At 45.3% G+C, this 13,862-nt stretch overlaps 1 protein-coding gene across 5 annotated transcripts in view; it reads left to right on the top strand.

The window, feature by feature from the left end:
• The window catches only part of LOC114874727 (discoidin domain-containing receptor 2-like), a 161,815-nt gene that overhangs the window by 126,759 nt on the left and 21,194 nt on the right, over window positions 1-13,862 (top strand). For all 5 annotated transcript variants that reach the window (XR_003789134.2, XM_029184302.2, XM_029184311.2 and 2 more), the window contains 2 exons: window positions 1,916-2,048; window positions 10,999-11,104. Coding sequence is in view for 4 of the 5 variants with exons in the window: in XM_029184302.2 (XP_029040135.1) it covers window positions 1,973-2,048; window positions 10,999-11,104 (182 nt within the window). In the remaining variant the exon portion in view is untranslated. The remainder of the gene's footprint in view (window positions 1-1,915; window positions 2,049-10,998; window positions 11,105-13,862) is intronic.

Consider the following 13,862-nt stretch of genomic DNA (forward strand, 5'->3'; position numbering starts at 1 on the left):
CAGGAGACGTTACGTCGGCGCCAATGCTGGAAATAGCGCGAACCGTGGGCCATTTCGGCTAGCAACTATAAACTCACCCCCCTAGATGGACCCGATCGCACCATAGATATATACTAGATCCACCAGGATCGAAATTTATACGGACCAGGTTGGATCGCCAAGAATTCCCAGAGCCGCGATATTTTCCCCCGAAATTGTGGCTTCTAAATTGAAAACTTTCCTCTCCAATTGAACAATTCTCTCGTAATGATTCTGGATCCCCCGGCGCTCGTTGGTAACACGAAAATCGGACAAGATCGATTAGCGAAGGAATCCAATAGGTACTTTAAGTAGAAGACTTTCTTAATCCTATAGAGAGTAAGAAGGGTTGAGAGTTCACCAGTTAGAAAATAATTTATTTTTCTTATTCAGAAAATTTCTAAAAAATCATTCATTGTTACTTCGATCAAAGATTGCACAGCCATATTAGGGGTCTCGCAGAGTCTGCCCTTTAGTCTTTCACGTGCCGGCTCGAGTCTCTCTCTAAGGTTGATAGATCCCGTGGCTGTGACTAATGATTAATCACGCAGTTACGGTGAATTCAAACAGTCGACGAACGACTGTTACCTACGTTTCCTTTGCACGCTCCGTTGCACGAACTCCAGTAACTCCAGCCTGGATGCACCCTGTGACCTTAATTACTGTGTCGACCAATCGATCCGTCCGCATTGTGATCGTGCTATCCCCGACACCGGTACCGACGTAACCGCTTCATGCTGAATGGTATCTTAATTGCCGGTCGGATAATCCGATTCAGCCACTTAATCGATTATGCGGCTCTATGAAGCTGTCGCAGCCGTGTTCACCCGAATCACGATGGAATTCCCCATTCACCGTTTAAGTAGAATGCCTGAAACACAGAAGGAGCTGGCATTCTGGGGACCGATTAACCGCTGACGATCCCTGTTCCCTCGATCTCCGACAGCTTCGTTAAAATCCAGCTTCCCTACCGGGGATATCAAAAGGAATCGACGCGCAACATCGCTTCTGGAATTCGTGTCGTACCTTCAGCCTGATCCGTGCGACGTTATTCGCGATGGCTGGTCAGATATACGAGGCGGAGATTCGAGAAGAAACGCGTCATCGGGTCGAGATTCTTTCTCTTTTTTCCATGGAACCGTTGAATAACGAGCTACGCAGGAACCAGGGCTCCCTAAACTTGCGAGATAAGCATCGCGAAGTAGTCGGTAGTGGAAGAAACTGCCGTTAATTAGCCAAAAAGTGAAGGGTTCGCCTATGCCGTCTCTCTTTATTCTTTCTATCTTTCCACCGGCAGGATCTGCCTCTTTTTTTTTCATCTTCCTCCCGTACGCGCCACGACGGCACCGACGTGAATAAAGTACAGTCCTCCTCGGCCCTGTTCCCGCGTGGCTCACCCTCCTAGCCCCATCGCCATCCGGTGCACACGAGTTCGCCCCCTCGTTGAACCGAAGAACAACCAGCCAAAGGGCCCCACGGCGTTCGCCGTTCTCTTTTGCTCCGGTTATCGTTCCCTCTGTACGCCTTCTTCCCGTCCCTTTCTATCGTTCGAACTCCCGATCCTAATCTCGATAATGACGCGTAATGGCTGCTGGCGTGAATGTAGCTCTTTGTCCGTGGCTGCTGTACCGGTCGTATATCTGTCCGGTAGGAGAACCGCGCCATTTCACCCCGGCGAAAAGCACGGGGAGGCCGAGACCGCCATTTCCAGCCTGTTTTTCTGCGCTTCGCCGTAGCCAAGGGCTCTTCGTTCCATGTACCCCAGACTCGGATCTCTTTCTCAGGAACTTACGTTTAATCGTTTTCTTCCAGCTACAACAACGACCTGACGCGATTTTTCCTTTTTTTTATTTCGTTATGGGACGGGTTTTTCATTTGCCTGTTGGTGTTCTTGCAGATACGGTTATGAGAGTTCGATGACCACTGGATAGCGAGACCATCCATCGACGCCACCATGGACTACCTGCAGACGTGCCTCATCTTCTACCTATTGATCCTCTGCCTCTCCGGAGGACGATCTATAGACATATGTGAGTACACTTTGAAGTATCTCCCTTCGATATTAATATTCGTCAAGATGTTGAAGCAGTCAGAAGTTGTACTACTCGTTCACGGTTCTTAATTAAGTTTAATCGACGAACAGACACCAGTTCGGTAAAAATTAACGAGGCACAGTTAATTGTCTTTGTCAGAATTGATATGTTTATTATAACGAGGTTCACTGATGACCATCGCTATAAATATGACAGGTTTTAATATTCCAAAGAAAGAAATATCAATGAAAATTTCAAGACAAATATAAAATTCAGAGGTTGAAAGTTCGCGCGGAAGTCTGGATGACAGAAAATCAATGCTCGCTTCCCGTTTCTCGTTCAGAGGTGGTGAACAACGCGTGTTTACATCCGAGACCATAATTCTCTAGCCCTGTACGTTCGGTATGTCCGATAAAAACACAGAACCTCGGTGAAATCGCGTTGGCCCGGTTGTAGCAGCGTTTACGCACCGTCTCGGTTTCTCCGCTCCGCTCGCTTTCCATCCCATTGACTTTTTCGGCTAGCAAAGTCACCCCTCGTTGAGTCAGGTAAACAGGCCGAGAAACTTGCAAAGTATCCGGCAAGAGTTCTAGCGTGAGAGGCTTTTAGGTAGTCGTTCGTGAAATCGAGCTCGAGACTCGACGCGTCTGCGAAACGTATTTCGCACCCTCGCGAGCCGAGGCCAGCGCAAAGATGGATGGGGTCGTCGGTGTTTCGGTCTGGTTACACGTTTCGGGCCTCTCTACGTAGCCGCGATACATATAACAGTTTTAGAAAGAAATAAATCTACGCCCGAATGTTTAATGGAGTGGGCGGACCGCGTGGAAGCGTTTTTGTTCCGATCCCGAGGGAAAGGAAGGTGCGAGCCGTTCTTGCGAGCCGAAGCTAGAGATTGAAATTTATCGCAACGTTCCGGCTAACGATGGGAATATGAAGGGTATGGAAAGTTAATACCGTAAGAGGGTAATTAAAAATATAGTAACTAAAAATTTTGCCTTTGATTGTATTCGAGAATCGCAAGGAAATTTTCATTTCTACATAGTAGATGTTTCTCTATGAATCCGTAGAGACAACACGAACCTTCCAATGTCCGCGTATTTTCTCATTATAACTTCCGATAAACCTCATCTCCGACAACCGAATATAATATCGTGACCTGTGTAGCAAATACGGACATCGTTCTGATTAGGTCGAATTCAGAAGGGTTCGAAGGCATTGAATTCCATCACACGGTAGAAGCCTGAAATCTCGACCACAGTATCCCATCCCCGTGTCTGTCCGTCAGCCCGAAATCCGTGTACCCATAAACCCAAGCCGACGAGGATCGTTGGTTGCATACGAAACGCGTTCATCGGGCATGTTCGCATGGCGCCGCTAAAAGCGTGGTTCACTTTTCAAGCGACAACCACTCCGGTCGATCGGTTGGAAATTTAATAAGCGGCTGGATCGTAAGTCAACCACCGGGAACAATAAGTAACGATCGACGTAAGTATAAATATAACCGACGAAAGCTGGCAGACGAGGAGGAAGCGGTGGCAGGCGACGAGGGAGATATAGGCCCTCCTGCGGTGAGTGAACTTGTACGTGGAACCGCGTTGGTAAATTCGCGGTCGTGTTAAGCGGGCCAGCCGTTCGCGGAGAGGACGAGGGCCGGCTGCAAGGGTTGCGGGCCAGTTAAAGCGCGCATAAATTGCAATGTTAATGTTGCCTGCGATACATAAACATGTTGTACGTCGGTTCGATTGCGGTCTGCTCGCTCTCTGCCTAGTGTTGCACGCGTAGCATCGGCTTGCACACGTCCGCGTGCACGCACTCGTCGGGTACAGGGAAGGCCGATCTGCTTTGCTTTCGCGTATTTGATTCGACGATTGCGGACCACGCGTGTGCATGGTCCTGCGAGCATGGTGGTGGACTCGCCACGCGACCTCGCGTGTGCGTGACCGACGAAAAGGAGCAAAGAGTGATAAGCGCGGTATGAACATTGATCAAGGTTCGGCTTCTGGGTACGAGAAGATTGCAATTATTTTTATTTCTTATTGCGGTGGCGCGCTTTTTTATAATGCGAAACAGGTAGAGGTACGATTCAATGATAGGCTGTTTTAAACAAACTTATTTCAACAGAGAGCATACGTGCTTCTTATACAACCCTCTTACCGTTTCGATAAAAAGCTTAATGAAAGACGCTAAGAAGGAAGTTTAAAAAAGATGCAATTTCAACTCATAAATAAGTGTGCCATTAAGCAACATCAGCTTCTTTTCTATCATTTTTTCTCTTCCTCAAGAGAGGAACTTAGTTCGTTCCTGTAACATGAATCACGCGCCACATTCGTGGGAACGAGGGAAGAAAAAACTCGCTCTTCCCTCGCGGTCCCTCGATCCGGCATGGCCATCGGTAAACTATTTACTCGGATTAATTATCAAAATTAAATTTGCCCGCGATTAAATCGATTCCAATTCCTTGCGTCGGGCAAACATTGACACGCGAACCGAATCGACCGCTGTTAACAATAATATGCTGTTAACAATGTGTACGCGCATATTGTCGACGACAGTGGAAGCAGTCGGAGCGTGTCCAGGCTGGTAGAATCGTTACGCAGGAGCCCTCTTGCGTTATGGCATTGTCATCGGTCCGCTGCCCTCCCTCAAACCTCCGCAACCCTTACTCCCTTCCAATTATCCGCAAATCCATTAGGTCCTCGCATGCCACTGATGAAATTGTCGACGTATTAACATAACCGAGCGACAATTAAAGCGTTATAGCACGCCACGAGGTCTACCCGGCTGCATACCTTGCCGATTTCTCCGGCTGGCTCGCTGGAATTCCATGCAGGGGACAGCATCTTAGGAATCCCGGGAATTTGGAGCAATTTTTAAATTGCAATGAGTCAACGGCGTTGAACGCGTCACACGTGAACCTTGAAATGTTCTGAATTTATGGCTACTTCAACGCGTTCCAACGCGTGTCTATGTACAACGAAAGGGTGTTTTTAAGTGTCCAGGACTCTGATATTTTCTTTTATGCTCTCTATCCTGTGATAAAGGAAACGGAACGGTAGAAGATTCCTAGGTTTTATGGTTCTCCCGGCGCTAGGTTAGAATGATCTCAGAGTCATTGACACGAAAATGAGATTAAACAAAGAAGGTTAATACTCCCGAGCAGCGAAATCGATCTCAAGCCAGCAACAGTTCAAACGACCCCAGTATTCGCGGATCTCTCCTCGAGACAGCTCCGACACGTTCGTCACAACACACGGGCACGGCGATCGTTGCAATTTGTCACGGCTTTGTACGGAGCAGCGGTGTCATTAACACTCCGGTACAACTCTACTTTCGCAGAGTTTGTTTAAACGTCGAATCGTTGACACGACAAAGGGGCCGCGTGGTGCACGTGTGCGTCGTATGTCTTTCGGATATAAAATCCCTCGTCGCGTAAACATTCCCAAGCGAGTGTCCCGACATCTGTTTCTTACCCCGTTCGCAGCCGATCTCGTTTGCGAGTTTGATCACGTGCCAGAAGCGAGCGAGTTTATACGAAACTGCGAATCCACCAAAGCTCATTTAATCCTTTCGTTAAAATTTGAAGAAATAATATACGAGTATGCGAGATTGAGAAATTTTTCCTTTTGCGTTGACATTGATTTAACGTCATGGTTGATAAATTTTTTTTTGTCACTGGCTTGTATGTATATATTGATCATAACAAAAGGGTTAATAATTGAAAGGAAATCGTATTTCGAGTGATTAGCAATCGACTTAAGGGATGGCTCGACGAGGTTTCGGTGTATCGAGAGACGAGGATGAATCGAACAGATTCCAAGAGAGACGCGCCGTGGCTGACGCGGTGAAAGGACGTCAACTGTCAGACGTCGACGTCGACGTCGACGTCGAGTGTAATAATCCTCGACTTTCGGCCTCGAAGGGCGGCCGTCAATCCGCCGCGCGGTTCTGTATTTTCATAAGTCTAGGCCGCGAGAGCAAACACTATATCCCGAGAGGAGTCGAGTGCCAGTTTCGAAGGGTTGAAACCCTTCTTGAGATTCTATCTCTCGATCGTGATTGTAAAGGTACGCGACGCTTGAGAGAATCCTTTCTTCCATGGCATCGCTGCGTTCCCATTTGAATATGGAGGTAATTTTCATAAGTTTGTTTTATGCTGGATCATTGAAAGCATTATTTCAAATACAAGAATCATTTTATTTTGTTACTTGAATATTAAAAATATTTTCGCAGTAGTACAAACAGATAATTAACTATGAAATGACCTGATATAACGAAAACTAGATTCAAGAGGAGTGTATGAAAATGTATTCAAAGTTTTGTACAGTCAATGCATATACAAGTAAGTTGACGAAACTGTCCGAAACTATATCAGAAATAAAGTTCGACATCAAAGTCATAGAGCTTGGCACGATTAACGAGCTTCCAGAGATCGCTGTCGTATTCGAAGCAGTCGGGGTCAGAAACACGAGTCTCGGGCCCGAGGCAACGGAGTCTTGCCTTTTGATAAATCCAGGCCACGAAGGCGAGCGTAACACAGGCTAGCCACGAGGCACGTACGGTATTATAAAAGGGGTTGCAGTTTCGAGCCGGAGCAGCGGTAAGCAGTGCACGCAACTCGAGACGGTGATTTCAAGACAAGCGGGGATGGGTCGCGGCCAAGGGGTGGTTTAACGTAGGGGTCGGTTATAAGGCGGAGAAAGGGTGCAAAAAGGCCGCGGGGCGAAGAGGGCGAAGAGTCAGGCCAAGGGAATGAAAGGGTCGTGTAAAAGTAGTACTTCCGTTTCTCCAGCCGTCCCGGCGCCAGAACGACGGGCATGCGCTATGCCGAACGAGACCACCGTTATCTTCCGCCTACAACGACTGTTTGTTTTCCCTGAAAGAGACGAAAATGGCTCCGTGGTTCCAACAATACCACGGAAAAACCATGTTTCGCTGGCTCTTTCGAAAGGGTGCACGAACGTCTTCATCGGGGTCGCGCGGCTCTTACAAACATTTATTCTAATTTCGTGAGGGAAAAGGGTTTCGGTATTAGCAGGAAAAACAACCGCGTCAGGTGTCCACCTGCTAATTCCGTTGAGTAAATAAAACGCACCGGGCGTTGTCATAATACGGCAATTAAGCAGAGACGCTGCGCTGTCCGTTCCTCTTTCCGTCTTGTTTCACATTCTCCATGCTATTTCGCCTCTGCTTTTAATTTTACTTCGTTATTTTGTAACCTGGCCGCGTTACGCGCGACACGGCCGGGGTCAGAGGTGTCGAGTACTCAGGTCGCTTTCCTCCCTACGAATTATTGGATATCACGCCACACCTTTATCCTTTTCCTCTCATATTCAAACGTTAATTTAGTTGAGTTATAAACTAAGCTTGGAAATTTTTAAGAATTTCATCTAAGTGGAGAGATTGGAAAATTTGGAAACGAAAAATCGAAGCAGTGTTATTACAGGATACAAAGGATAATATTTAGATAAAGAATATCGTGAATGATACGCTTGGGAAGAAGGCGAATGTTTCTTCATTCCAAGATCCATTAAAGGTTATTTGATGGCGGATTTGGTTAGAGATTTCGGGATTTCGATTAGCCGAGGGGCCAGGCTGGCTGTCCCTACGAAAAACAGTAATCCGTAAGTGAGTCATGATTTATGCCGTAATATCGTGCTGTAATAAGGTGGGGCGCTTAATATGTTTTTCGCGAAAGACCCGGTGGGTAATTAATTTACATTCACGCCCGTGCCGTAGGAGGGAAACGAGCCAGAATAGAGAGAGAAAGAGAAGAGATCAACAACGGCCAGGCCAGACCTCGACCCTCGTACATCGTCATTAATAATAATTGTAGAGTTAACAAAGGCGGGTCGAGGTGGAATTATTAAATTCGTCGAGATAGAGAATCTCGTTGTTGGTCCTGCCTTTCTATTTCTTTCGCCAATCAACGAAAACCTACCCCCGGCTTAATTCGCTTAATACCATCAAGCAAAAATAACAACTCCGTAACGAGTCAGCATTAGCTTCCTTCCTGAGAAATAAGGGATGAAAACAGTTACGATATCAATTTTAATTCTTGAAGAATTTTTATTCCCAACTAGCAAAATATATGATCTTTATAAATCCTTATTAAAATTGGGAGCGTCGATGATTAGTACAGTGTCAAAATTTTTATTCGAACATTTATTTTCTGAATCATTTCAACCCCCTGATGACAGCTCCGGAACAAATTTCTCGCTCTCGTTCCCCCATTTTCGTATGAATTATTTAAATCGTCGAAATCAAGTGGTGGCACGGTTATGATAATTTTTTTTTTTATACTCGACGAGCGTTCCTCGACTTCCGGCAACAGACGCTTCCTACAGAAGACATCCCCGACAGAAAGAAGCGGTTATCAAGTTGACAGTGACGCGGTTAAGCGAGGATGCACGAGGACCAGATGGCGGAGAAAGGAGAGAAGAAGAAGTCGCGAGGAGGGGTTGCGAAGGCATTCAATTTCCCTCTTCTCGCGGATGGAGGGCGGCACACACCCTTCCGTTCGGAGCTGTCACTCTGCGAGAGTTATGGTCGCCGAATGAGTGGCTGGGGCGGGCCAAACGTCGCATAACTTACTTCTTCTTCTTCTTCTTCTTCTCCCGTTTCTCTGCTCTTTTCCAGGATGTCTATAAATACGGGGATCGAACCTGCCTGCCGCGTCACCGGCCGACACGAGTCCCTTCGTTGTTCCTGCGGGATCCTTCCGTCGATCGGATGAAAATGGGAACTAGTAGTGGTGTGTAAATGATCGTAATCGTTCGGAAAGCTCGATCGTACCACTTACGTTTCAACGAGGGGTTTAGGGAGAATTTTTGCTGTCCAATGAGTTTGTGTTAAGGGGTTAGGCCATTCTAGAATTTTGAAAAGATCGAAATTTTTTTTGCTTAAAAGGTGCCTTAATGTCTTAAAAATGATATTTTTAATATCTGCTCCTGCAGACTGCCGGCCTGCAGGAGCTGCTGGTCCGGCCGTTTAGCCCTACAAAAAAGAGCCCATATTTTGACTTGAGTTACTATACAAAAATTAATTTTTAAACTTTATTAGTTGTAAAATAAAGGCATATTCCAAAATATGCCTATTTTTTCTTGCTCTAGAATGGCCTAACCCCTTAAGTCCTGGACATTTGGTTTCATTTATTAGAGGAACTTTTATTATTTGATTCAAGAAAAGTTTCATATTTTTCAGTCGAAATCACTTTCGTGTTTAAGAGTAGTTCTTCTTGTCTCGTGGAAAAGAAGCAGAGTGTGTTATGGTTTTCGGTTGAGTCACGAAACACAAGTGGCCCGTCCAATCTCATACTTTATTTTTACTAACTACACTTGAATTACGAAGGCTGGCGTGTTTGTTCGAATGCGTCTTGTAATCTCGAGCCTGTGTTTTCCTTTCTCCTGTCACTCCTTCACAACAGGGCTTTCCTCTAATCGCTCTCTTAAATACTTTCTTCGCTACCACGTATTCCCCCTTCTGTTTTCCCTGTCACTCTCTAAACAATCAATCTTAAACTCATCGTACGACATTCAACCTGTCGCTTACTCCATTTGCGTAATGGCTACTCTATCCATTATCCATTTCAAATGGTTCAGATTTCGAAAACAATTATTCATTTAGTCCATCACTGACAATATTTCAATTCTTCATGGTAGAATATTGCAAGTATTCTTCCTTTCGAGCCGTGAATTCATCGAATTTATCGGTTCGAGCAGCTCGCTCGTAAAACAAGAGCAATTACGGTGAAAGGATTTCGTTGTAAAATCAGGGTGTTAGCAGTCCGCCGACGAGTTTTCGCATGGAAGAAGGGAAAAAAGCGGCGTCGAAGAAATTTCATACGGCAAAAACGGTGTTGTACTCGCGTCGGTTCAACTCCCGGGAACAAGTGGCTCCGTATAGAGAAGTTAATTACCAGAAATAAGCGGCCGTCGAGCCGTGAAACTTGTACGAGGCCGCGACCCGCGCCCCGCGACCGTACGTGTATCTCGTTAAAAATTTATTTACGAGCAAAGTTCACCGCACGGATTAGGGCTTTAATCTCGCGAAAAAAGCACGGACGGTAAAAATGCGAGGCTCGCTGGTACGCGCCTCTATCGTCTCGATCAGATTGTCGAACATCATTTTTAACTACGCCAATTTGCTTGCGAACGCAATCGAAAATACGATAATTGCAATTCGGTAACGATACCGAGAAACACTTTTCAATCGCGTATCCGAGGCGCGAGAAACGTTTTCAACGGTACGAAATTACACGTCTGAAGTCGTTTCGCTACCACGCCGGAACACGCAACGTCTGCACCGGCATGGAATAAAAACGACCGTCCCCATACCTCGAGAAAATATCATCAAAGAGAGTATCTGTTTATTCGAACGCGTGGAATCGTGGACTTCTTGGGAATTGCGAGGGATAATATACGATCGCTTAACGAGAAACCGTGAGCCGAACGAGCTTGTCCACGGTGCCGTGGCGAAAGCTCGATAAAATCCACAGAGAATTTGCCTGCTCACCGAAAATGTCTACCAACGACAGCTGCTTCCTGAAGCTGCTCCAAAAGCGTCGGCGATTATCGGGCTCGTTTGCTGCTTCGACGGACTTTAAGTCCACAAACTACCTCTGCACCCGTAAACACGCTCCGAAACGTCGCCGTACGAACGATTTAATTGTTCCAGGGTTAATTATAACGTTGATTACTGGAATTCGGTGTTATGTGATCGTAAGATGAAAACGGACGTTAGCACCTCGACTTATTAATGTTACGCGTTTAATGAATTTCCATTTTTGATGTATCGAATGGTATAATAATTGATGCGACGGTAATGGTACTGATTAAGATTAGAATTGTTCCGAATAATTAGAACTTTCGAAGAGCGATCGCTCTGCTGCCGGCGAAAAGTAGACGAGTACGAACGCGTGTATAATGAAAGCAATTTCCTTTGTTTGCAGCACAATGCATCGCACCCCTGGGGATGGAATCTGGTGTGATTCCCGATGCAGACATCACAGCGAGCTCGAGTTTCGATAGCGGAAATGTCGGGCCACATCACGGACGGTGAGTGAATTACCGTGTATTACCGTCTCGTTTATAGAACGCATTATGCAGATGCGATGCAATACACATTCGGAAATATGATAAAATTAACCCCTTTGTTGCACCGCCCGGGGAACAGCGATGCAATTTCCCGAAATCAGTGCGCTTCGTTAAGCGACCTATTCGTTGGCTAAATTGAAGCGATCTCCTAGGGGGAAAGACTCTTGTTATGCTTTACGAAAGAACTTTTCAATTATTTTATACAATTGTTCGCTGACGGATCAAATTTTCAAACTCGCCAGAAGATTATATTAAAATTTATTTTCCCAATTTCCTTCGAATAAAACAATTTCTAATCTTTTTATAATTATTCCGGAAGAAAAATCGCCTCGAAAAGTTCGCGTGAATTCGTCAACCGGATAAATAATGTCAGGTTCTTTTCTGGACAAGAGAGATTTGTCAGACAGACGATGGTCGGTTTAAAACGCGATGCAGATTGATGCCAGGCCGATTGTACGGTAAAGTTCGACGACAGAAAAAAAAAAAAAAGAGAGGACTCGTCGGTGTGCAGCACGATAACATTTCTGACTACGAACGATTTCTACGGCTCGAACGGACGATCCTCTTCCTGTCCGTCATTCTGTCTGCGGTCGAGATAGCTCACGATCAGGACTCGTCCCAGGTCACCGTATTAATCACCGACTACTAAACTGCACGTCTAATTCGGCCTTCAAGCCGCAATGAGGATTAATGACGTGAGATATTATCCCGCATACGGAGCCATTTGTATCGAACATTTCGAACCTCTTAGACATCGTTAACGCGTATTGCTTTGATCATAGTACGTGCCAGCTAATTAACTATTCCAAAAGAGAGAGAAACGATGAACTGATAAATATAGAAAGGGTTAATTTCAAAACATTGAGGACCGAAACAGGGACCACCCGTGGCGTTAATGAATCGTCGCTCGCGAATCGTTTAACGCGAAAAAATATCTCTTCTCAACGATGTTTATTGGTTACAATTTATAGACACTCATTAAGTATTAAGATTGTAGAATCATCCAAGGATAGAATGGAAATTTTTGAAGAATTTTACGATCATAAAATTGTTAAAGACGATGTTCAAGATAGAACGAGCGAATGAATATTCATTGAAACCGGCATGCAAATTTGCTATTCTTTCGTTGATACACTCGTCTCTTGTATCTCGTATTTTAAAAATCATTTTATTAACACGGATGACATTTACGAACTCCGTTGATAGCGATGGGTGGTCCTGGAGGCTTTGAATGTAATCCGTGTACCCAAGCGTGGGTCTTAGGAAGGCGCGAACATGTTTATGGTCTATGGAATTCCATCGAAAAGCTGCATCAATGTCGCCGCGATAATTGGTAGTTGAACGTGTAAGAAGCTACGTCGAGGCTTGTCCTTTTGGCCGCGATATAAAGCAAGGAAAGCCTTTTCGATGCAATACCGATATCGTCGCCTGCTCACACACTACCCTTACCCGTCTAGACCTTCTTCAACGGCATTTCCACGGCTTCCTGATACTACGGGCTTCCCGGTGAATACCCTATTTACCCCATGCGACTACCGTTTACCCTAAAATACGCGAATCTAACTCGCATTACGTGTACTTCTTATGTTCCGTTCGTTTTCCATCGAAACACAAACATCTCATGATATTTTATTAGACACCATTTGTCCTTATTCCATCGCTAAACTTCTCTATCCATGTTCAATCAATCGTATTTGAATATGTTACCCAAAGACTGTACTCTTGGGATCGATTTGATTTGCATATTCATCGAGTCGATTTACCCTTTGAACTTTCCCGTGTTTTGTCTGCTACCTAGAAACAATTACCGATGTTACCATTGAATTTGCAATCCGTTTCGCGAATAAACACTTCGCCGCTTCAAAGTGTGAATTTATGCATCGAGAAAAATAATGAAATTCAAAGGAAAGGATTCTATTCGTTTCATTTTCTCCATTTATTTATTTATATATTCTCAGCTTCTTAAGTAGTACATTTCAAGTCGTTATAAGAATAAATTCTGCATCCAGGCTGAAGCAAAAAGTCCGCGTTCAACTTCATCGTCGACGTTCTGTCTGCAAACTCTCTAGTTCACGGAAGAGAACATTTTCATCAAACGAACTGAAGAGTGCAGAACGGGTCACAAAGAGCCGTTTCCTCGTTCGCCGGAGGCAACAAATCATCTCCGCCCGGACTGTAAGTCTGAGCTGAGTCGCGTTCGACAAACCATTCCTCCCGATAATCGGCCGGTTCGTCTCGCGGGGCTCGCGCTTTCGGCGATTTCGCCGACGTGGCAGCTCAAGTCCCGCGGTGCGATCGTACGCTCGGAGATTTATCGTGCTCCCGGAATGTCTTTGATGCCCTGGACTGTATCAAAGTGGCAGCCAAGTGAGCCAGTTCCAGCTCTCTTAATGGGCTATGAGTTATGGTCTTTCGCTGTACCTCCTTCTCTGTCGCGTTTACCCAACGTATTCCTGTTCACCTTACTTACCGACCCCCATTCAGACTTTCTTCTTACTTTGTCTCGTTTCGTTCTTTTCATTCTTCGTTCGAAAGCCACTTGAACCGACGGTCGAGTCAAAGGAACGGTTCAAATCATGACACTTTTACAGGGGTATTTCTTTATTGCAAAAGTTACACTTTTGCTTTCGTTCGTGCAGCGTGGACCTTTAAATGGACACATCCAAGAGAAGTTCATTTTGAAATCAAGCGTTCTAGATGATAAGTTGTTGAACTTTTA

This window comes from Osmia bicornis, chromosome 5 (genome assembly GCF_907164935.1).
Source record: "Osmia bicornis bicornis chromosome 5, iOsmBic2.1, whole genome shotgun sequence".
In the NCBI taxonomy this organism is placed as follows: Eukaryota; Metazoa; Arthropoda; class Insecta; order Hymenoptera; family Megachilidae; genus Osmia; species Osmia bicornis.